Here is a 24,504-nt window from a genome sequence, read left to right on the forward strand (position 1 = left end):
ATTAACCTGACTCCCTCCTCCTCCTCCCCTGCCCACCTGACCCTCTGGCTGGACTTACAAAATGTAGAGGAGAAATCTATTTTCTCCCTGTGCTGTGACTATTGCAACACAAGATAATTTATGAGCAGTGAGCTAAGCCTCAAGTCCTTTTCTAGTTCACATTACTTGTAGATGGAGGCACCCCAGGTTGCTTTACAAGTGCCCAAGGTCTTCAGTGTGACAGAACAGAAAGACCCATGTTGCCTTCGGGCTGCAAATGAAGAGGCAGGAAATGAGAAGGAAAGAATGGAACCAAGCTGTTCTATTGGGTAGGATAGGGGCAGCAATGTGGCTGTAATGTTGCAAGTTGTTCCATTCAATAGGTGCATGTATGTATGTATATATAGCTGTGTACCAGATATAAGATTCTGACACCTTTTTAAGTGCCAGGAAGGTTGGGTAATTGGGTCAGTCCAGCTTGTTTAGCCTGCTGTTAACTAGGTGAATCAGGTATTTCAATGTTGTGCCATTTTTAATTGCCTGGGATAGATTTGTTTGTTTGTTTTATGTTTTGGTTTATGTTCTGAGGGTTGGTTTGGGGTGGGGGGCAGGTTGTGTCTAGGTTGGGGTTTTATTTTTTTCTTGAACCTTCCTTCAGTCAAATACAATGTTTAATGAATTGTTCTGGCTAATGTAACAACAGTCTCTTGATGGAAAATTTCCTGCCTTTCACCATCAGTAAAACATCTTATTTCTCTTCCAGACTGCAGATAAGGATATTAAATGTGCATTTTGGAACTACTCAGCAGATACAATGAATGGCAACTGGTCTACCGAAGGCTGTGAGCTGACACATTCCAACACTACTCATACCTCATGCAAATGTAATCATCTGACTCATTTTGCTGTTTTGATGTCTTCAGGCGGCTCTCTTGTAAGTGCTATTTTTCACTTAGTGTTTTACCAGATACTTAGATCTCATTTAATGTGTTTTTTTTTCATTACCACTAATATACTTCCCCTCCCCCAACCCTCCTTTTGGTTCCATCTCTTTTTCCTCATTCAGCAAACACACAGTTTATTGTGAACAGTGCAAACACAATTCCTCCCATTTCTGTCTGAATTTCTTTGTGTCCATTTTGCAGTATGACAGGACAGTGATGCAGCAAAGAATCTTGTTCCAAACCTGCAGTCTGTGGCTTTTTATTTCAAAACCCACTTCAAGGCTACAATGTGATTTAACTGGTATCTGAAGTGATCAGCAAGACATATGGCCTGGGATTTTTCTCACAATGCTTTTTGTCATATATTTGTCTTGGTATCTAAAAATCTGGAATGTCTCCTTTAAATGTATCCCCTGAGTTGCAATAGCACTGTCAGAAAATTGTATAGGAATAGCAAGGCAGGACTGAGTTCATGAACATTAAAAGAGAGACTCTCACAAACATCACAGAATTGTGAAAATGACCCCTCACTTTGGGCCCCACTTACATTAAAAGGCCCCTAAGATTTTTGGAATCCATACAGGATATATAAAGAGCCTAGGTTTAGCCTTGGGAGGCAGCTTTTTTTAGTCATCAGAATCGGCGATAAGAAGAGCATTAGCATGAGTACGTTGTGCTGAGACAATTCTTCCACACTGTCCACTTCAGTCTGATAGAGGGTGCGTCTTAGTTGCTAAATAGCATCTTAAGTCTTCCGTTCAAATTTAAGACTTTTGAGGTGTCCTTGTGTAGTTTATTTTAAAAAGAGGATAATCTCTGGGCCTGTATTTAGAATCCATATTTAGATATACTTTATGGCCAGCCACAGCCTGTCCTTATGCGGTCACGTATTTCAGAGGTTCTTTTTGCTGAATACCAAGTAGCCAATGTAACTGTCCTTCTGAACAGAAAATACGTGCACATAATCATTAAAAATAGCCCATAATATTTTAGACCATATCCATGCTATGTATCTTGAACTAGCATTTGATTTAAGCAATTGTGATTTCCAAGTCTTTTATTGCTCATGTTTACACTGAAGAAAAGAGATGCCCTTATGCTATGTAGGCAAATATGAATGAGTCTCTGATGGGGTAATATTTTAATGTCAAGTATTAATACATTTTATATTGCCAATATGTTTATCATTTAGTAATAGATCAGATATTTTAAAAGTCATATTACCAGATATCAATACTAAGATGATATTATGCAAGGAAATAACACATCACTGGTGTTAAGAACATTGAAATATTTATTTTACTATTGGTTTTCCTGAGCATTATATCTGCCTCAAAAAAAAAAATACTTCTGAGATGATCAAAAGTATGCATTTGCACTGCAACCCTACACACAGTTTTGATGTATGTTTTGTAAAAAGGTAAAAGGGACTATATTATAGAATGATGCTTTTTTGACAAGGTACACAGTTATTCTCTTAACTATTATATTATAATTTCCCCCCAGGGTGTTACAAATTATAACATTCTTACAAGAATCACTCAGCTAGGAATAATTATTTCGTTGATTTGCCTCTCCATGTGTATTTTTACCTTCTGGTTCTTCAGTGAAATTCAAAGCACTAGAACGACAATTCACAAAAATCTCTGCTGCAGCCTTTTCCTGGCAGAACTTATCTTTCTTGTTGGAATTAATATGAACAATAATAAGGTGTGTAGCCTTTGTCTTTCCTTGATTTTTACATTTTTGCAAAGTAAATATACAGTATAAAGTACCATTTTCCATATAGCACGCAATAGTTTCTGATGTTAATATGAATATTCTAGTGCTATTGAGTCTCCACAGTACTTATGGTGAACACAAAGTGTTTTGTCTGTGCATGCTTTAGTTCAAGAAATGGAGCCACATTAATTGATATAGCTACATTGAATTCAATGGTGCTTTGCCAGTTTACACTATCTGAGACCTTGGCCTCCATGTGGTTGGTATTTCAGCTGTTTCACAACCCTAATGTTTTGGCCTTTAACAGTTCCACCAACTAAGCATTTAGGTGCTGTACAAAGCAATGCTGGCGAATCAATGGATGGCACTTTTCCCTCAGAGTCAGTCCTGAATCAAAGCCCCAGGCTTGTGTTAAAGATACTGTGCTGCTAGAGGTGCCATCTATCAGATAAGATCTAAAAGTGAAGTCTTGACCATTCACTGTCACTTTGTTAGTCTCTAAGGTGCCACAAGTACTCCTGTCCTTTTTAAGACCTCATAGAATCATAGAATATCAGGGTTGGAAGGCACCTCAGGAGATCATCAAGTCCATTGTCATATATTTGTCTTGGTATCTAAAAATCTGCTCAAAGCAGGACCAATCCCCAATTAAATCATCCCATGACACTCTTCAGTGGAGTACGAATGTTGAGCCCTGCTTCCTGGGAAGATTATAGTTCAGTTAGATATATTCTGCCTACCTAAATTATCCTGTGGTTTCAAGTGAATATGGTATTCTTCACTTCCTGCCTTAAACTGCTGGTTAGCATTGATGTGTACCACACCAGAGGTGGCTGAGTCAGTAGGGGTGGGGGTTGTGACGTAATCCCTGCATAATCTACCTCAGTGATGTAAAAAGACCTCTTTAGCACCTTGAGATTCTCAGGTGAAAGTTGCTATGTACAAGTAAGATATTAATAATTATAATTTTTGAATTAGCTTGACATCTTCTCTTTTTTCATGTATTGAAGAACAGTATTTTAAATTGATTGAAAAATATCACTTGAAATTCCTGAGACAGCTCTCCGGTATTGATTGACTGAGGAGTGTAATTTTACAAGCATTGTTTACTAAAAGGATGTCCATAGGCTTTAAAATAAAACTTTAAATAATGATTTGTCAGGCAATTTAATTTTGGTATCTCAAGGAAAAATGCATCTTGATTAATTCAGCACAATATATAGACTAAACAGCAATTGTGGGGTCAAGAGTGTCCATTTATAGATGTGATTTGGGCAGGGAGACACAGACATATCCACAGCTCGATTTTAAAAGTTAAATATATTTTCTTTGCCCTACAGATTGCTACAGAAAAATAATAATGAAGACGTTTAGTTTTCTGTTTAGGCCAAGTATCTCTAAATCATGGTTAAATTTGGACTATGATGATACCCTTTTGGCATAATTATTAATAAACAGAGCCCCAGGTCATATATTGTAATAGTAATAAATTAATTACTATTTATAACTTTGCTTTCTCTGGTTGACTTTCTAGCTCTTCTGTTCAATCACTGCTGGATTACTCCATTATTTCCTTTTAGCTGCTTTTGCATGGATGTGCATTGAAGGCATACACCTGTACCTTATAGTTGTGGGAGTCATCTACAACAAGGGATTCTTACACAAGAACTTCTATATCTTTGGTTACGTGAGTCCAGCAGTGGTGGTCGGAATTTCAGCAGCGCTAGGATATAAATATTACGGCACTACCGAAGTGTAAGTTGCTGTTTTACATGTCTGTTTCAGTCAATAACATGATGTAAGAATGCACAGGAAGTATATGCAGGAGTTGGGCACATTTCAAGACATTCTGTGCTGTTTACTTTTCAGATGTTGGCTCAGCACAAAGAATAACTTTATATGGAGTTTTATAGGACCAGCATGTCTAATAATTCTTGTAAGTATAATTTTCCTTTTTTATTATAGTTCATAAAACTGATAATAAAAGGTGTTTAATAATCACTAAACTATTGGCAATTTATCTGTGAGTGCTAACTGTGGGGCAGGATTGACTATTTTAGACTATTTTTATAGTGTCTCTAAATTATTTCTATGCTGTACATCTAAATGCTTTGCTAGCCTGGAAAACAAATGTTTGACTAACAAAACTCCATGGCAGATCAGGGCTGTTTCTTTATACTTTTTTTCTTCCTTTTAACTTGATAGTTTTAGGAATTCAGTGCAGCATTTTTAGTCTGTAAGAAGCAACATCTTCACATTTAAGTGGTATCTCAGCAAGGCTCAGCAGGAGGTGTATACAGACACTGTGCCAACAGACAGATAATCTAGTATTTGAAATGTTCCGTTACTTAATCTTTTATCAGTGATCGGTCATCTTAGAAGATTAGACTGTCATCTTTATGGTTTTATCTTTCCTATGTACCCTGTCATCATCAAAGCTATTTTAAACTAAATTGCGATGTCAACGACAAGAACCCTCTATTTCACGTGGGCAGACAAGTCAAGTATTGATAGCCCTATTTCAGATAGGAAGAGGGCCTTTTTAATTCTTATTGGAAGTGGTTTCAAACCTGTATATTTGGCAGGTATTATATGTTCCATTCTAAATAAGACATCTTTTGGTACTTTACAGCACCTAGAAATGCTCTTGAAGTTTAACAAACCATTCCATCTGTAATTGGGCATCACTGTATATAAAAAGATTGACAGTGATCAGACAATAGCAGGAGCTCTAAGAAGGAGAAGGTATAGTGGGGGCCTTATGGCCTCTATGGTCAGTTCAGTTACAATCCTTAGCTAATTTTTTATGTGTTTGGTGATAAATTTGTGGATTTTTAAAAGGAGAAAGTGACAGTGCTCAATATGAGTAGAGTGAAAGCAAAAGAGTTTAAGCAATGACTACATACATGAAAATATTAACCTCTTTAATGCTGAATAAAATACCAGATATATTTTGGCCCAATTCTACTTGCATTATGTGTGTACCAAAAATTCCCACAGAAGTTAGGGGTCCAAATCTTGAGCTCTGTCGCGCTAGTTGTGCATCGTTCCTGCGAGAACTCTACTAGATACAGGACAATCTCACTCAGGACAATATAGCCCCCACTCACCCATCCCTTCCAAGCCCAGCACAGAAGCCAAAGGCAAATTTCAAGTCATTCTAACTTCTACATGGGAACCAGACCAGTGGAGAGTAACTCCAGCATCAGAGTAGTGCAGAAGTATATTTTGCAGGAGACAGGTTGTCAGGGCTGAAAGGGGGCAAGAAGAGCAGTGAGGAGAGACAACTCCTCACTAAGACTCAGTTTTCTCCTGTCTTCTAGATCGTAGGGCTTTGCGGACTTAGGATGCCATTTCCCCTGCCTCCTTTATGGACTCTATCCACTTCTTCTGAGAGGATAACTTACAAGGTCCACATTTCTTTGTTCTTGCCATTCCCATCCTCATATCTCTGAGGGGGAGGGGTATCAGTTTTTCCTTTTATCATTAATTTCTTGGCAGTGCTGTGTCTTAGATTAATTCACTGTTAGTATAAGGAAACTCCAGTCTATAAAACTAGGGGATCCAAATATAAAAATTGTCACAATATATACATATGAGTTTCAATTCTCAGGTCCAACTGAGCTGTGCTTGGTGCAGGACCTAAGAAAAGATGCAAAGATACTTGACCCCACTTTTGTGGCTCCCCAGTTATGCCCGCTCAGCCCTTGGCATAAGTTAGAGTAGCATCAGAACTGCTCTAATTTATGTTTAGTCACCTTTGACCCCAGAAGCAGTCCAATCATCCAGTAGTAGGTGGAATATGTGATATACAGTGATAACCTGATTGCCATGCCCCCAACAACAAGAAGATCACGGGGCACAGATTGGAATGGGTTAGACCCACTATGTCAGTTCTACACAACCAGATAATTTCCCTCTCCAGGAAGAGACCACTCTGACTAGTTTCCAATCCCTTTCCATCCGTGGAGCAGCACAACATGGCTGTAGCAGATCAGGAAACCAGATCAACAATTGTTTTGTTGTGGTTGCTTATGCAATGAAATTGCCTTCTGACACTGTTTATTTTAACAATATTCTTACACACTGATTATTACCTGTTAATAACCATGTGTGCACACACTACTAAATCCATGAGGGAATGTACTCCATTCACAGTGGACTGTTTTGCTGCTGTGTGACTTTTTGATAGTTTTGATTGGGTGGTAAAACAGAAATTAAGAAGTGACATACACAGGAAGGTTTTCAAAGTACTTCAGGGGATTCACTAATTTGCCTGCTCTACTTTGAAAACCTCAACCCAGGTAACTCTCCAAGGAGAAAATAGAAAATATCTTATGAAATGCTTGATTTAGGAAATGAAGTCAGTACTAAGTTCTGTGGAATGGATACTGATGGCATTATTTCCATTCTTGCTATTCGTCCTTCCTGAATAGTGTGCTAGGTGCGGGGAATGTAACAATTGTATGCTTTTTCCAAGGCAATGAGGACTTGGAAATACCTTTTAAATTAGTAAGCCCTGTTTCTTTCCATAAGGCTTTCCAAGGTTGCTATTCCAGAGAAAGATTAATTAATTCAAAATCAGTGGAGAAATCTCTGAGAAAAAACACAAAACGATTACATACTTTGAAAAAGAAATGCTACTTTTCTTCTGAGATAAACAGATAGAGCAACAGAATTTTCAGATATAAAACTATATATACCGGCAGCTTTCAAACTTGCCTTTAATCCTCCACCAGAACTGCATACAGTATTCAAGATGTGGGCGTACAATGGGCGTACAAACCATCCTGATGTGTAGAAAGAATAGTAAATTTGGCAGGCGACCAGCTTGGCTTAACAGTAAAGTCCTTGCTGATCTTAAACACAAAAAAGAAGCTTACAAGAAGTGGGAGATTGGACAAATGACCAGGGAAGAGTATAAAAATATTGCTCGGGGATGCAGGAGTGAAATCAGGAAGGCCAAATCACACCTGGAGTTGCAGCTAGCAAGCGATGTTAAGAGTAACAAGAAGGGTTTCTTCAGGTATGTTAGCAACAAGAAGAAAGTCAAGGAAAGTGTGGGCCCCTTACTGAATGAGGGAGGCAACCTAGTAACAGAGGATGTGGAAAAAGCTAATGTACTCAATGCTTTTTTTGCCTCTGTCTTCACGAACAAGGTCAGCTCCCAGACTACTGCACTGGGCAGCACAGCATGGGGAGGAGGTGACCAGCCCTCTGTGGAGAAAGAAGTGGTTCGGGACTATTTAGAAAAGCTGGATGAGCACAAGTCCAAGGGTCTGGATGCGCTGCATCCAAGAGTGCTAAAGAAGTTGGCGGATGTGATTGCAGAGCCATTGGCCATTATCTTTGAAAACTCATGGCGACTGGGGGAGGTCCCGGACAACTGGGAAAAGGCTAATGTAGTGCCCATCTTTAAAAAAGGGAAGAAGGAGGATCCGGGGAACTACAGGCCAGTCAGCCTCACCTCAGTCCCTGGAAAAATCATGGAGCAGGTCCTCAAGGAATCAATTCTGAAGCACTTAGAGGAGAGGAAAGTAATCAGGAACAGTCAGCATGGATTCACCAAGGGCAAGTCATGCCTCACTAATCTAATTGCCTTCTATGGCCAGATAACTGGCTCTGTGGATGAGGGGAAAGCAGTGGACATGTTATTCCTTGACTTTAGCAAAGCTTTTGATACGGTCTCCCACAGTATTTTTGCCAGTAAGTTAAAGAAGTATAGGCTGGATGAATGGACTATAAGGTGGATAGAAAGCTGGCTAGATCGCCGAGCTCAACGGGTAGTGATCAATGGCTCCATGTCTAATTGGCAGCCGGTATCAAGTGGAGCCAGTTTTGTTCAATATCTTCATTAATGATCTGGAGGATGGCGTGGATTGCACCCTCAGCAAGTTTGCAGATGACACTAAACTGGGAGGAGAGGTTGATACGCTGGAGGGTAGGTATAGGATCCACAGGGACCTAGACAAATTAGAGGATTGGGCCTGTCAAGGTTCCTTATCCACTCTGAACTCTAGGATACAGATGTGGGGACCTGCATGAAAACCTCCTACGCTTACTTTTACCAGCTTAGGTTAAACTTTCCCAAGATACAAACTATGTTGCCTTTTGCGCTTGGACTTTATCTTGCTGCCACCACCAAACGTCTGACAGGTATATAATTGGGAAACAGGCCATTTGGAAACGTCTTTCCCCACAAAATCCTCCTGAACCTTACACCCCCTTTCCTGGGGAAGGTTTGATAAAAATCCGCACCAATTTGCATAGGTGAACACAGACCCAAACCCTTGGATCTTAAGAACAATGAAAAAGCAATCAGATTCTTAAAAGAAGAATTTTAATAGAAGAAAAAGTAAAAAGAATCACCTCTGTAAAATCAGGATGGTAAATACCTTACAGGGTAATCAGATTCAAAACATAGAGAATCCCTCTAGGCAAAACCTTAAGTTACAAAAACACACAAAAACAGGAATCTACATTCCATTCAGCACAGCTTATTTTCTCAGCCATTTAAAGGAATCAGAATCTAATGCATATCTAGCTAGATTACTTACTAAATTCTAAGACTCCATTCCTGTTCTGTCCCTGGCAAAAGCATCACACAGAGAGAGAGCCTTTGTTTCCTCCGCCCCCACACCCCAGCTTTGAAAGTATCTTGTCTCCTCATTGGTCATTTTGGTCAGGTGCCAGCGAGGTTATCCTAGTTTCTTAACCCTTTACAGGTGAAGGGGTTTTTCCTCTGGCCAGGAGGGATTTTAAAGGTGTTTACCCTTCCCTTTATATTTATGACAGGGCCAAAAGAAATCTGAAGGACAAGTGCACATTGGGAAACATAATTCCAAGTATACATACAAAATAATGGGGGTCTAAATTAATTATCACTCAGAAAAGATATGGTGGCGTCATTGTGGCTAGTTCTCTGAAAACATCTGCTCAATGTGCAGCAGCAGTCAAAATAGCAAACAGAATGTCACGAACCATTAAGAAAGGGATAGATAACAAGACAGAAAATATCATAATGCCTCTATATAAATCATAGAATATCACGGTTGGAAGGGACCTCAGGAGGTCATATAGTCCAGCCCCCTGCTCAAAGCAGAACCAATCCCCAACTAAATCATCCTAGCCACGGCTTTGTCAAGCCTGACCTTAAAAACCTCAAAAGAAGAAGTTTCCACCACCTCCCTAGGTAACGTATTCAAGTGCTTCACCACCCTCCTAGTGAATTTTTTTTCCTAATATCCAACCTAAACCTCCCCCACTGCAACTTGAGACCATTACTCCTTGTTCTGTTATTATAGCTTCAACCAGTTTGCCTGGAACTGAAGTTAGGTTTAATGATCTGTAACTACCAGGATCGCCTCTGGAGTGGGTTTTTTTGTTTGTTTGTTTGTTTTTTTCAAAAATCAGCATTATTTTAGCTATCCACCAGTTATCTGGTACAGAGGCTGAAAAGCAATAGGTTACATACCATGGTATGTGTGAATCATACATTGTACAATAGAAATATTCTAATAATTGCAGTGATTGACCATAGTATTTTGAACTTCATGTGTATAAATGAATGGGTAAATGAATAAAATATACAGATTGCAGTTGCACAATTCAGAAGAGTGACATGTGAATGATGAAAGCAGGCTACCAGTAGATTAATGCTTTTCATTAAGGGACTGCCTTCATATTCATTAGAGCTGGTCAATTACTTAAAAAAATATATTTTATTTATTTGATGAATTTTGCTGCTTTGGTCAAATTATTTATTCAACAAAAATGGTCAAATGAACTGAATAGTGCATTCATCAAATAGTATTCAGCAGCTTTAATACTAGTTCTGTGCATTTGAGGCTGATTCAGGATTAGTAATATTGCTGTAATCAATGCAAAAGAGGTTCTAGACAAAACTATTACTGCACTGTTTCCCATGTAGCAAATTTCCCATACTTAATGCTTTAATCTGGATTGTTCTGATTGATCACATCTTTCATGTTGAAAATACGCTCAGCATAAAAAATATTTCTCAGCCCTCAGATATCAGGCAGATTTACTACTCTGCCACTCCAGTTTTATAGTGCAGCTCCTCTGAAATCAATGCAGTTCCACTGGTTTAAAAAGCAACAACAGCAACTGGACTAATGGGATGGTGAATCAGGCCCATTGTCTCTTCAGATTTTGATATCATTATTTCTGTTCTAATTGTGAAGTTCATGGCCAGTATTCTTGATAGCCTACAATAAGTTATTTAAAAGGTTCCTTGACCTCCAGCACCTGCCATAACAAACTTTACCACCAGCTCACACTTTTCAGCTAGCGTTTATGCTCCTTAGAGTTTAAGCTTTCCTGGAGGTTACATTGTTGTAGATACCGATTTACATTTCTTACACAGATGTGTATTGTTTGGTCTCTAGTGTTTAGAGTGCATCTTCCAGAAACTATAAGCCATTTTAACCACTTGTTTTATATCTACGCTGGTTATTAAGTCTGCCTTTTAGTGGCAATTAATTTCTTTCAAGGACTTTCTATAGCTTTATTATTCTTCAGAAAAGTAAGTCTTAATAGTCACCTTTTCACCTTTCAGAAAAATGTTCCACTACTCCATTTCTCTGGATGAAGTGGAAAAAATTGGCAGTTGATTTAAAGATCAAGGCTGCAAGCCTGATTGAAATACAGTAGTTCAGACTGTAGTGTTGTTCAGCAATCCATAAACCCTGCTGTGCTAAATAATCACAAAACCTGAGGACACCTACCTTGTGCCATGGACACCAATCAGATGCAGCCTCCAAACTATAGCTCCCTAATCTTACCAGTGTTGGAGGGGTAACTGTTTTCTCATTGAGGCCCTGGTACTTGTGCATGAGAGGAAGACCCAAACCTTCATGCATGTCTTCCCCAAATCATCCTTAATACACCTGTTCCCAAGCACCTGCAAATAATTTACATAAGAACATAAGAATGGCCATACTGGGTCAGACCAAAGGTCCCTTATGCCCAGTATCCTGTCCTCTGACAGTGGCCAATGGCAGGTACCCCAAAAGGAATGAACAGACAGTTTATCTTCAAGTGATCCATACCCTGTCACCCAATCCCAGCTTTTGGCAAACAGAGGCTAGGGACACCATTCCTCCCCATCCTGGCTAATAACCATTGATGGACCTATCTTCCATGAATCTATCTTCCTCCCTTTTGAACCCCATTATAGTACTGGCCTTCACAACGCTCTCTGGCAAGGAGTTCCAGAGGTTGACAGTGCATTGCGTGAAAAAAATACTTTCTTGTGTTTGTTTTAAACCTGCTACCTATTAATTTCATTTGGTGGCCCCTTGTTCTTTCTTATTTACTTTCTCAGTACCACTCATGATTTTATAGACCTCTATCATATCCTCCCTTGGTCGCCTCTTTTCCAAGCTGAAAATTTGGAGCAAGAGGCCAGGCCACAAATTTCCACCATAAGGGAATGTGCTCCTATTAAGTTGTTACATTGAGAACATCAAACTCTGATAGCTGGATGCTCCAGGGGGAGGGGATGGTGGTGCCACAGGTAAAAAAAAATGTTTTCCAACGCCAAATATGGTGACCAGCTTCACCCTGGATGGAGCACGTGAGGGAGAATCAATCCAAACGAGCTCTGCCATGGAAGCAATTGCCACACAAAGCCCAATCTTCAACTTTGCTTATCAGAGTTAAAAGGTTCTTTCTCAGACAACCCCATATGCTGGTGGGTGCAGAGCACTTTCAGGTTGTTAGCAGTGGTATAAGAAAGGCCCCAACTCCCACTGGCAGCCCCTTTTTAGTTTCTGCCAGCATGTGGAGGGCCCACTGCCACTTTCTCCAGGCCCATGCTCACACATGCTAACTGGAGGAACATTCCACTCATCAAAGTTAAATTGGTGGAAAAGAATCCAAGGAAAGAGAGGAGAGGAGAGGAATGGAGGTCAGGTGCAAGCTACCCTTGCAGACTTTGTGACATCATCCCACTGGGGTTGCCAGGTGTCTGGTTTTCTCCTAGAACACCCAGTTGAAAAGAGACCCTGGTGGCTCCGGTCAGCACCGCCAACCGGGCTGTTAAAAGTCTGGTTGGTGGTGCGGTGGGTCTAAGACAGGCTAGTCCCTACCTGTCCTGGCACCGCACTGCATCCCAGAAGCAGCCAGCAGATCCAGCTCCTAGGTGGCGGGGGCCACAGGGCTCCACACATTGCCACTGCCCCAAGCACTGACTCCGCACTTCCATTGGCCAGGAATGCCGGCCAATGGGAGCCGGCGGGGCAGTGCCTGTGGACGAGAGCAGCGCACGGAGCCTCCCGCCCCTCTCCCCCACCCTGCCCAGGAGCCGGACCTGGTGGCCGCTTCTGGGCTGCAGTGCAGTGCCAGGACAGGCAGGAAGTCTGCCTTAACCCTGCTATGCCACTGACCAGTAGCCACCCGAGATAAGACCGTGCCCCATCCCTGAGCCCCCTCCTGCACCCCAAACCTCTCATCCCTGACCCCAGCCCAGAGACCATACCCCCTCCTGCACCCTGACCCACTGCCTCAACCCGCAGCTCCCTCCCACATTCTGAATTCCTTGGCCCCACCCCCCTGGCCTGGAGCCCCCTCCTGTACCTCAAACCCCACACCCCTAGTTAGAGCCCTCACGCCCTCCTGCACCCCAACCCCCTGCCCAATTTGAAAGTGAGTGAGGGTGGGGGAGAGCGAGCCACGTAGCGAGGGGAATGTAGTGAGCGGGGGTCGGGCCTTAGGGAAGAGGTGGGTCCTGGGGAAGGGGCTGGGCTAGGGTGTTCAGTTTTGTGCAATTAGAAAGTTGGCAACCCTGCATCCCACAGCCAGCCCAATCCCCCACATTTTCACGCAGAACCCTGTTTCTTTTCTAGCTATGGAAATCATATCCACATGTGTGTTTCACCTTCATGCTGCTTTTCACTGAAGCCACTGACATTTGGATGACTTCTCTTCTTACTTTTCTATCCCTTAAAATGCTATTGGAGCTACTTTACTTTGTCTCTCTTTAAAGTGCTCATTAAAAGGAATGTGTGGGTTTGCTTCAGACAATCTACGGAGAAGAGTGATGTCCCCTGTACTTTTCCTAATGATGAGCTGTGATTATCTCTCTGACACCAACATCAATGGGTGAATTCTATGGAAAAATATTCATGAGCATAAGTATTTATTCAAATGGGAATTTGCTTCCACTCTACTACTTCGATTCATCTTTCACAAACATTCTCAGGAGGGAATTTTTATTCACAAAAATGATTGCAGAAAAAATGTTACAAATATTCCCATGACCACAGATTCATAGGAGTATTCTCATTGGCAGTGTCACATGGCCAGCCCCTGTAAGCTCCGTGGATTCGAGTCATCCAACCTGGGATCGGAAACAATACCATGTGATTTAAGTGACCAGTCACACAGCTGAAATAGTGAATATTCAGGGAACACGTCATAACAAATAGTTGCTGAGCAATCCATACGTCAAAATGTGTTTGATAAATAATACATCAAATAATGAACAAATCCAGTTAAAAAAAAAAAAAAACAGATTCCCTGTGCATCACAGCAGCACTCTGTGCACCTGTGGGAAGGAGGAGACTGTCTGCTATGTATTCACACACACACCCTGTATTTGTAGGCTGCCAATTGACTCGAGTATCCCCAGGTGTCATGCTGCTGGTCACTCTGCCCCACAGCTGGCACTCTCCCTCCCAGCAGCCTGCACACCCCCTAATGCCCACCATGCCTGGGGTCCTGGAGGAAGGCTGACCCCTGTGTAGCCAGCTCTACACCAGTTAAAGATGCTCTTGTGCAAGGGAAATCTTCAGGCACTGCTTTAAGGCAGCTTTAAATCCCCTTTGCACTGATGAAGGTGTGTGGGGACTTAAGAAGTGCCTAAGACTTGGCCCAAAGGGTACAGATTCTTTGTAGAAAAGGGGGCAGATTCAATCTAATAAATAGTTTATTCATATAAACCTATCAGAACTATTACTTTCTCTCATATATTGACCAGTATAGACCACAATCCTACAATAGAATACAAGCAGGCCACCTTTATACCCAAATGGAGTTCCATGGATGTCAGTGGAGCTCTTCATTGGCACAGAAGTCTACCCTTGGCTGCAGGACCAACATTAAAGAAAGCTATTTCAGAATTAACTAGTAAATCAAGGCTAGAGCCGCAAAGAAATTTAGGAGCCTAACTGCCTCATTAGGCACCTATATCCAAAAGTTAGATCCTCAAAACTCCACAAAGCTGTCATCAAACGCTTTAGGTACCTAAATTCCAAATTTGTCTAAATTTCTGCTTGTGGCGTGTGCAAAGCTACCTAAATCAGTATCTAAGCCTCAATGGGATTCTCAGACTAGGTGTTCCTGCCTATGTCACCTGTGGAACCCCATCCAGTAAGTGCTTTCAGAGCCTCCTGGAATGAACCTTACTCAAAACCGAAGGGGAGAAAGTGGTGGTAGTCCAGTGATCAGGGCACCTGCATGGGAGACCCAAATCTTCATGTTGTCTGACTCAGAGCAGGGACTTCAGCACCATCACCATGTCAATATCCTCATTTCCTTTGTGGAAGGACTGACCGGGCATCAGCACTTAACTCCAGGAGGGGGTTCCTGGCTGTGAATCCTATATGGAAAGATGTGCCTCACTACCTTTGAAGGGCAGGTGTTAGGCCATACTCCCCTCCTCAGCATTTCCTATTAGCTAGCTTACGTGGTTCCCTGCTCAGCTTACTGGCTTTTGTGGATCCCATTCTTAGGTGTCTAACTCTTCCCATGCATCATATAGGGAGCCTGGATGCCTAACTCAGTGCTGCGGATTCCACTAGGCAGAAGGGCCCCTACGCATTAGACAGGGCAATACTGAAAGTATTTTTTTCCACTTTTTTTATTATCCACTTTTTGTGGATCTAGCCCCTGCAATCCACTGACACACTGCACTGAATCTAGAGTGATTCAGAGAACAGAAGCTATGCACTCCCGTGAGAAATGCAGAAAACCACTTATTTATTTATTGAGGCCTCCCTAAAAGGGTTCTCAGAAATGTTGACAACTCCTCACTTATCAAATTGCTAAATCCACAACTTGGGATGTTTAAAAAAGATTATGAAATATTCATAGCGACAAAACTTTATGAGAAGATGTTATAATTATTAAGACAGGGTCTGAAATGAACTCAACCAGCACATATTCATACTTTTAAATAAGTGAAGTTACTTAGACAATTAGAGTCACAAAATCTAACATGTACCACTGCAGACCTTTCCTTTATTCTAAACAAATTCTTAATTTTTTCCCTACATTTTCCACTGCTGTGTAAGGTTACTATTGTATAAGTAAAGCATTTAAGAAGTTGTAGCCATTTGGGAGATGATAATGAGAGAAATCAGACAGGAAACAAAACCCAGACTGTTTGACTGCCAGCTTGTGTGCAATTTTATGCAATTAAGATGGCATACATTTTCAATTTGAAGCTTGAACTGTTATATTGTTAGCAGCTTAACTCTATTCTACCCTTTCAGAAATAATGTCCCACTAACTGTTGTTGTTTTATCCATCCATTAGTCAGGTACCCGGACAGATCTCTCTCTCTCTTGCTTCATGGCAGAATTCAGACCATCACAGACTCGTTAATTCCACCACTGATAATAAGGGTCATTGAAGGGAATGATACAGATACAACTGTGCTGAACATCAGACATTGTTTGAAGGAGCCAAAATCAATCTGATGTATGTAAAAAAGTCAAGTATATGCCTAAGAGAGCAGCAGGAGAAATGTTCTCATTCTTTTTTGTGAGATCTGACATCAGCATATAGATGGTTTCATCAATTATTGAGACAGAGACCGAGAAAGGAAAAAAGAATGATTTGGGGGCGTCATTTTTGAAGTTTGAATGTGGAGTGCTCAGACTGAATCAGAACGAGTACGTCTGATTCTTTAGAATTAGCTCCTTCTTTATTGTACTAGCTCTGCTTTGTAATGATGGAGAGCCTTAGAGTCTGGAACTCAAAGGACTTTAATATCTTCTGAAAAGCTAAACAGTGTTTTCAGTGTTCTTAGACCAGAATAGCATTTATGAAAGTACACACTCCCTTTCTCTTCGGTAAATACATTTGTACTTGAAATAGCCTCGAAAAGCTTAGCTTCAAATTAAACTATTACTGCTCTGTTATAAAGCGTTAAGTTTAGATAGTCCTGGGAAATTTCATCTTAACAGTTATTCTGATGCTCTTCCTTATAACAAAGCATCTGGCAGAAACCCACTGTATATATTTGTGCAATCAGTTGCTCTTGTGCCACACATTCTGTACGTTACAAAAAATAAGTATTCTCTTGGTTGCAAAATCTGAAAGCTGTAACATAAACTGATGGAGCAAAATGATGGCAAATCTCCTTGCTCAGTAAGCTCTCAGTTCTATCACCCTTACTCACATTGAGTAGTACCCTTTCTCCTCGAGTAGTCAGAGTGATTTAGTAAGGGCTACTTATGGAGTAAGCTGCTACTCAACATAAGTATGGATAGCAGAATCAGGCAGTTATTTTGCATGCATTAATACATTTTATACATTGTAACATTCGGCACGCATCAAAAAATAATTAGCATTTGATGCTAAATACAGAAGTGTTTCATATAATGCGAAGCAGAAACATAATATGTACTCCAGGATATAACATTGTTATTCTGCCATTATAAAATACTCCATTTTTAACATTTTAACAGTGGAATTAAAGATCATTTTAAAACATAGCAGTTGCTAAGCAATATGCTATTAGCAGGACTCCAACAGCTTGGGGCATTTAGCATTTTAAAACCTATGTGATCATCTTTATATGATTACACAATTTGAAACATACAGTTAGAGATCAACAAGGAAGTTTTTAATTTGCTTAGACAATAACATAATGCTATTTTTCAGTACTTTTTTGAGTCCTTGGAGTGGCATGTTTGCTGTACCCAGACAGCACACACCACTGTTGTTGGACTGTCTCCCTATATCACCAGTTCCCAGAAAACTTCAGAGATCAACTCCATGCTGTCAATGGAAGGGTAGGAGAGCAGAGGCAGGGAAGCAATGAGACCCAGGCTTCAGAGGGAGCCATCCTAACTCAGGGCTGAGGTAGACAAGCAAGTAGAGTACAACCACTTCAAATAGATTTCTCCATGGATCATGGAATAACTGTGGTTGGAAGGGCATACCTTCGTTGATTCCACTGGCAAACAAACCCCATCTCATGACAAGCTGATTAGTTGAGACCTCTGTGGGTTTCTTCAAATTTGCATATTTTTTAATCCTATGAGTTTTTCTCCAAAATGGCATCATTCAGACCATGACATACATGTATGAGAGCCATCTTTAAACTGCAGAGTGAGTTATGCATCTGATGGGGCTCAGAGTAGTGTCGATTCTTACCTGTAAATCTTTTGATACTCCACTATTCCTCCAGAAAACACTTAGGTAAAATCCTGGCACCACTAAAGTCAATGGGAGTTTTGCCATTGGGGCCAGGATTTTATCTCAGATTTCTGACACCTCCTGTCCTGCGTATGGAGGATCCTACAAAGAAGGGTGTGTTTGGACAAATCAAAATATAGCGCTTCTTTTACTGTATGACAACAAAATGCATTTAAAGCCAGCTGTCTAATGTCTGGAAGGTGCCAACAAAAGATGAAATAACTTATGCTCCTTGAGTTTCCTTAGTTGTGTACCCAATATGGAGCTGTCTGATATCTTTCTGATCCATCATGGATCCTAACGTAAAAGCCAGCATTCCAGGATGTCATTTGGATTTCTGACTCTCGCTGGAGGAATCTGAGATTAAATTGGTTCATATACATAGCTGTCTCCATCTATAACATACATTATAGCTAATTTTCCTTTTTCAATGGCTTTTCATTTACACATGCCTTCACTTTTTTTGTTGTTCACATAAAAAGCTATAGAACCACAAATATACCAGTGCACATAAATGCTACTAGAAGGTAAGATAGGTCTGGCTAAATATGTTTTTGTAAATGTATTTAGAAACAGGTAACGCGCTGTAGATGATATGGTAGGGGCGGTTTCTCTTTCTCAGTGGTTCTCAAACTGGGGGTCGGGACCCCCCAGGGATCGTGAGGTTATTACATGTGGGGTCGCGAGCTGCCAGCCTCCGCCCCAAACCCTGCTTCACCTCCAGCATTTATAATGGTGTTAAATATATTAAAAAAGGTTTTTAATTTATAAGGGGGGTCACACTCAGAGACTTGTTATGTGAAAGGGGTCACCAGTACAAAAGTTTGAGAACCACTGCTCTATCTTCTTTGGCCAACCACTTATGTCATTGAACTTCATAGGCCATTTCTAAAAAGTCAGAGTAATTTCAAAAACTGTACTTGCAAAGCACCCAATCCTCCAGGTTGCTGAGCACCTTCAGTTCCCATTGAAATCATTGGGACTAGGGGCTGCTCAGCACCTTGCAGGCTTGGGCTCTATGTCAGAAGCTTTTAATTTGTGTGCCTGATGTTAAGGGAGGAAAGTGGAATAATAAGAATTCAGTTTGCCACTTGCCCAGTGGCACCTGGTTTTTATGAGTGTACGTTGCAGTTTCCCCTGTTTTTTGCAGGAGAATGCAGTTTCCAGACCTGATTTATCTCTAGGGGACATTACAGTTCCCCTTTCCCACATTAGATCATATAGTGTTAGAACAGCAGACCAAAAACAAATACATACTTCACAGAACCCCCGTCAGGACACGCATCAATTTCTCAAGCCGTTCAGCCTTTGTTATATTGAAAACAAACTTTATAACAAGACATACCGTAACTTCCTTCCTTACTTGGGAAAAATGTGGCTCCTTGGTGGCAATTGCAAATATTTTGTTATCACCTACTCTTGGGTCATCTAACAGGGAAAGCTGCAGTCCAAGAAGTTTCTTGCTAGGGTTTGGAAAATTTGCATACAAGTCACTGTTTTGAGCATTCTCACTTTATTATACACACTGCAAATGTATTTGGCTCATTATTTTTTATGTACAGAGTACTTGGAAATGTTAGAACATGGGGTAAAAACCTACTTAGGATTTTAATAACTTTTGCAAAATACCCTGAATTTCAGAAGTAAAGCTCACTGTCATTACCCTGTAACACAACCTCCTATGAGGCTACTTGAGACAATAACTGTGTTCTGACAGCAGACTCCAATGAAGCCACCGTTAACCTAACCCATTCCCTTGATACATACAGATTATTCCCTTTATAATTAATTGATTAATCAAATGATTAGAATTAATGGTTATTACATTAGTACAGAGGGCCAAATCCTAGTACCTTGCTCAATAGACAGAGTCAATGGTCTGTGTAGGGGAATCCGATTGGGATCCAGGGAAATGGAATCTTCCCTCACCAACACACCCCTTTCCCAGTTACTCCCTGTGGGCTGCCCCATTCTCACTTTTCAGGACATTTTTGTCTATAGGCAAGGAATAATAGGATTTGGCCCATAGGCCCTGCTACAAAGCCCACTGAAGTCAATGGAAAAGGCTCTCATTTGGCATTGGTGGGTTTTGTAGCAGGCCCATCGAATAGAAACTAGGCCACATGCTTTGTATTATGACTCAAAGGTCTCCAATCTTAGGCCACTTTATAGAGAAATTACCATGAGTATTCTCTCTGCGTACGGTATTTGGATCACATTTTACCTTACTTTTTAGACAGTATTTTAAGAAATACATTAGATTGGCTATGCAAACTTCACTGTATATACCAAGTTACTTGATCTATTATTCACCAATAAATATATGATAAAAAGTAACCCTGCATATAATTATCACAACTACTGACTTACTTATAATTAACTTTGAAAAACTGCTGGGTTGGGAGATATTATAGATTACAATTTTAAATGTAAGTAGCTTCAGAAAATATCTCCTGATCTATGCAAGTGCAAGGTATTCAATGAAGAATTAATTCCCTAAACTACTAATCAGCTCTCTCTCCTGTCTTATCAAATTGTAAATACATTATTACTGTATTAAAGCAGGCTAATTAAAGCAGAGCCTGCATTTAACAACATACCTAATACCACCCCTCCCCCCAACATAATCAACAATGTTCTGAGCCCATACACAGCAAATGTTAGAAAATTAAACTGATACCTTAATAGTGATGCTGCACTTTTATAATGCTTTTTTTTTAAAGGAAGAGAAGGGGGAAAATAATACACAATCATTCTGGAGAAACAAGTGAGGGAGGTATTAATTCTATTCAGTCTACAGCCGTAACCCACAAGCATCTACAAATAGAATCTGGAAGACATCCAGCTGAAACTTGCTTAATTTATTAACATTTTTAATAGATGCTGATGTTAAATGCTTCAAACCAAAATAAGAAATTTTAAAAAGGAAGACCGCAAACCCATATATCTTGGAAAAGAAATGTAGTAGAAATTTAAACATGAAAGCTCATTGAAGCCTAGCCAAGCAAGCAAATTGAGCATCATTTGCAAAACCTCTTTTTTAGTTCTTTTTTCTGTTTCAACCACAAATAAAGCACGATAATCATAAAACAGGTCCAAAAAAATCACTAAAACAATTATTCCCCAGTCAAACAAACATAAATATAACACATAATACCCAGCAAGGAACCCTTCAACCAAAGTTATTTTTGAAATTCTTTGTGTAAACCTCTGTTTTTTACTTCGCTTGAAAGTTTACTCACCCTAAAGACCTCAGATTATATGATGCCATTAATATTATTTGGCAAGAAAAAGCATATATTTTATCAATATAGAGTACAATGATAAATCTGTAGGATTTTATTTTTATATATATACACACCCACAGAGGAAAAAAATTTGAGCAGAAAATCTAAGAGATTTCTCAATGAAATCAATAAAAACATTTGCAGGCTACTGTCAGTGATACTGTTTAGGTGAGATAGAGTTACAGACCTGTTTGATCATTGTTTATTACAGGGCTCATAATTTTGTTTTTAATATAAGTGGATCAGAGAGAGGGGTTTTTGCCCCCAACAACAGATTCTTTAGAGTCCATGTACACAGAAATCTTTATCTGACTTGTTTTATTTAAACATACAACTGATTTGCACATCAGTCTGAACTAAAAACAAAAGCATTTTTTCCCTCAGGTTAATTTGCTGGCTTTTGGGGTGATTATTTACAAAGTATTTCAACACACTGCAATGTTAAAGCCCGAAGTTAGCTGTTATGAAAATATAAGGTAAGTTTCCCTTTTAACACAAATTATACTGTGCATACCTTTAAATACAATCAGAAATTAAAGTGGTCATTCCAAAAATAATGAATTTGCCTACTCAAGGATTTTTTTAATGGTTTGTAGAAAGAAAACTAATTCTCTGTTATCACATTAAGTTTATTTTGGGCTAGATTCTGCCATCTTTTGCTCACATTGAGCAATGACTTTCTCCTCAGATAGTCCCACTGACATGAGTGGGACAGCTTGCAGAGTAAACAAGCTCTACACAAGATGAGTATCAGAATCTGGCCCTTTATAAAGAACAAGTTAAAGGCTGGTGGTAAGGGTTAAAGGCCTAATTTTCCACTCCAGTTGAAGCACCAGATCTTGCAGCCCCTACTCGGGCAAAAACTGATTTCATGAATTGTGCCTGAATCAGAACTGAAAGATTTCTCCCTGAGTAAAGAGACATATAATAAATATATGAAGAAACCAAGTTCTCAGTGAGTCACATTATCTGTGAAGAAATCGTACAATGAGGCTCAATGTTTCCTTCTTTTCTTTTTCCTTCCCCAGGATTTTTACTTTGCATGCTGCTATGATTTTTCCATCAACTCTCTCTCTTTAAAGCTGATTTATAGGGACCTTGAAAACCGTTTGTGCAGGAAAAGCTGAAGTGTACTACAGGGAACATTGAAAACAACTTACTGTTTGTGTTGCTTAGAAACACTCCTGCAGTTTCAATGCATTGCCCAAGATTTACAGTTAAGATTTAGAAATTGTTTGATTGATTACTTTCTTTTATCCCTCATCCTTCATAGCTTCATGTAGTGAGTTGGTTTTAATGAAGTTGAAAATTATTCATTTTCAGAGGAACAATGCTAAAAATGTCTTCTGCTCTAAGGAAGTCCTGCAATGACTGGGCTAAGAATGAATAAGGAAGTAATGAGTGGTTTCATTTCCAAGACAACATACTGTAATTTGCTGGAGCAAGGGAGCTATACAATATGTTCGCAAAAATAAATCACAGCCAATCAATGTATAGAATATTAAGGCAGCAATATTCTGAGCTAGAACTATGTGAAGTTATTTGCATTGTAAAAGCAAAATCTTTTTTTTTTTAAAGAGAGAGTTTTACTGCTGGCCCCATTTTCTGATGAGGAAGCCATAAGATCCCTTTGATGCCATGCATATGTGCTCACCTAACAGCATACTGTACATTTTTCCTGGTTTTGGGGGGAGAATACTTCATAACAGACATATGGTTTACCTTGGGGAATTACACTCACAGTAGATTTAAAATCAAATCATACAGCACTGCAGTACACCAGAGGAAACTTATATGAAGATTAAAAAAACATTAAGCCAATGTTTTAAATCCATCCAGTCTTACCCTTTTACTATTCTACAATGACTGTGAGCATATTCTTGCAATAGTACTGCAGCACAACCTAAAGTATACACCATGCAACCGCAAAAAGCTAAATGTTTTCAGACCTTTGTGAAGCATTCATTTTTCAAAGGAAAGATTAGAGGAAGAAAATGATATAGGTCACCACATTGATTGCAATGTTTTTCTTTTGCTTAGGTCTTGTGCTCGGGGTGCTCTTGCTCTCCTGTTCCTTCTTGGAGCTACCTGGATCTTTGGGGTGCTCCATGTGGTCCAGGGATCAGTGGTCACTGCGTATCTTTTTACAATTTTCAATGCATTTCAGGGGATGTTCATCTTCATATTTCTTTGTGTTTTATCTAGAAAAGTAAGTACCATCTTTCCTGTGGGAAATGTTGCATGTGAATATTCATATATAGCAACAAAATCAGGAACCTAGTTCTGCAAACGTTTACGCACATGAGTAACTTCATGCATCTGAATTAGCTCTTTGAAGTCAATGAGTGGTGTTCACATATGCAAAGTTATTCATGTATATAAGTGTTTACAGGATCATGCCCTCTGGCATAAGTGGTGTAATCCTGACCCCGCTGAAGACCATGGGACTTTTGCCATTGACTTCAATGGGGCCAGAATTTCACCCCAAATTCTTATCTTCTCAGATATCTCTCCCAGGTTTAGGGTTTTAAAAACAATGCATTTCAATGTCAAAAATGATTACAGTGCAACTACTCTATGAAATAATTTAAAAGGTTGAATAAATCTGGTCTTCATTCTTTTCAATTAGGATCTGAACTGGGGCTTACTGTTCACATTCCAGTACTGTGTTCTGAGATTATGTAGTCTTTGGTGTCCTTTCCTAATGCCATAATCAGTACCTCAGTATTGACCACCTTTAAAACCAAGTAAAATGGAACACTGGCTTTATTAATCTGTTAATAAATTTGTCATGTTTTAATCCCATCTTTTCATTTCAGATCCAGGAAGAATACTATAGGTTGTTCAAAAATGTGCCTTGCTGTTTCAGCTGCTTAAGGTAAATGGAAGAAAAATATGTATGAGCAGTACAATGGAAGAAGAGAGGAGACCAGACATTATTATTGTTTTTTTGAAAAATATAGCATTGTGAAAATATGAAATGACCTAGTGAACAGTTAACCTCTCTTAACTCAATAACTGTCTCTCCAGTATAGGCCTTGTACTTAAAGGTGCACTCATGCACAGTATTTATACTATACTGTGTACAATTGGTATACATACACAAGAGAAGCTGGATTATT

General features: G+C 39.8%; 1 protein-coding gene across 1 annotated transcript in view; it reads left to right on the top strand.

Annotated features, from left to right (window-relative positions):
- ADGRL4 (adhesion G protein-coupled receptor L4) overlaps positions 1–24,264 on the top strand; it is a 93,537-nt gene extending 69,273 nt beyond the window's left edge. Inside the window, exons 9-15 of the mRNA XM_077825130.1 lie at positions 743–913; positions 2,430–2,633; positions 4,180–4,400; positions 4,515–4,581; positions 21,767–21,858; positions 23,423–23,591; positions 24,202–24,264. Coding sequence (XP_077681256.1) covers positions 743–913; positions 2,430–2,633; positions 4,180–4,400; positions 4,515–4,581; positions 21,767–21,858; positions 23,423–23,591; positions 24,202–24,264 — 987 coding nt within the window. The remainder of the gene's footprint in view (positions 1–742; positions 914–2,429; positions 2,634–4,179; positions 4,401–4,514; positions 4,582–21,766; positions 21,859–23,422; positions 23,592–24,201) is intronic.
- The last annotated feature ends 240 nt before the right edge of the window (positions 24,265–24,504 follow it).

This window comes from Eretmochelys imbricata, chromosome 8, assembly GCF_965152235.1.
Source record: "Eretmochelys imbricata isolate rEreImb1 chromosome 8, rEreImb1.hap1, whole genome shotgun sequence".
Taxonomy (NCBI): domain Eukaryota; kingdom Metazoa; phylum Chordata; order Testudines; family Cheloniidae; genus Eretmochelys; species Eretmochelys imbricata.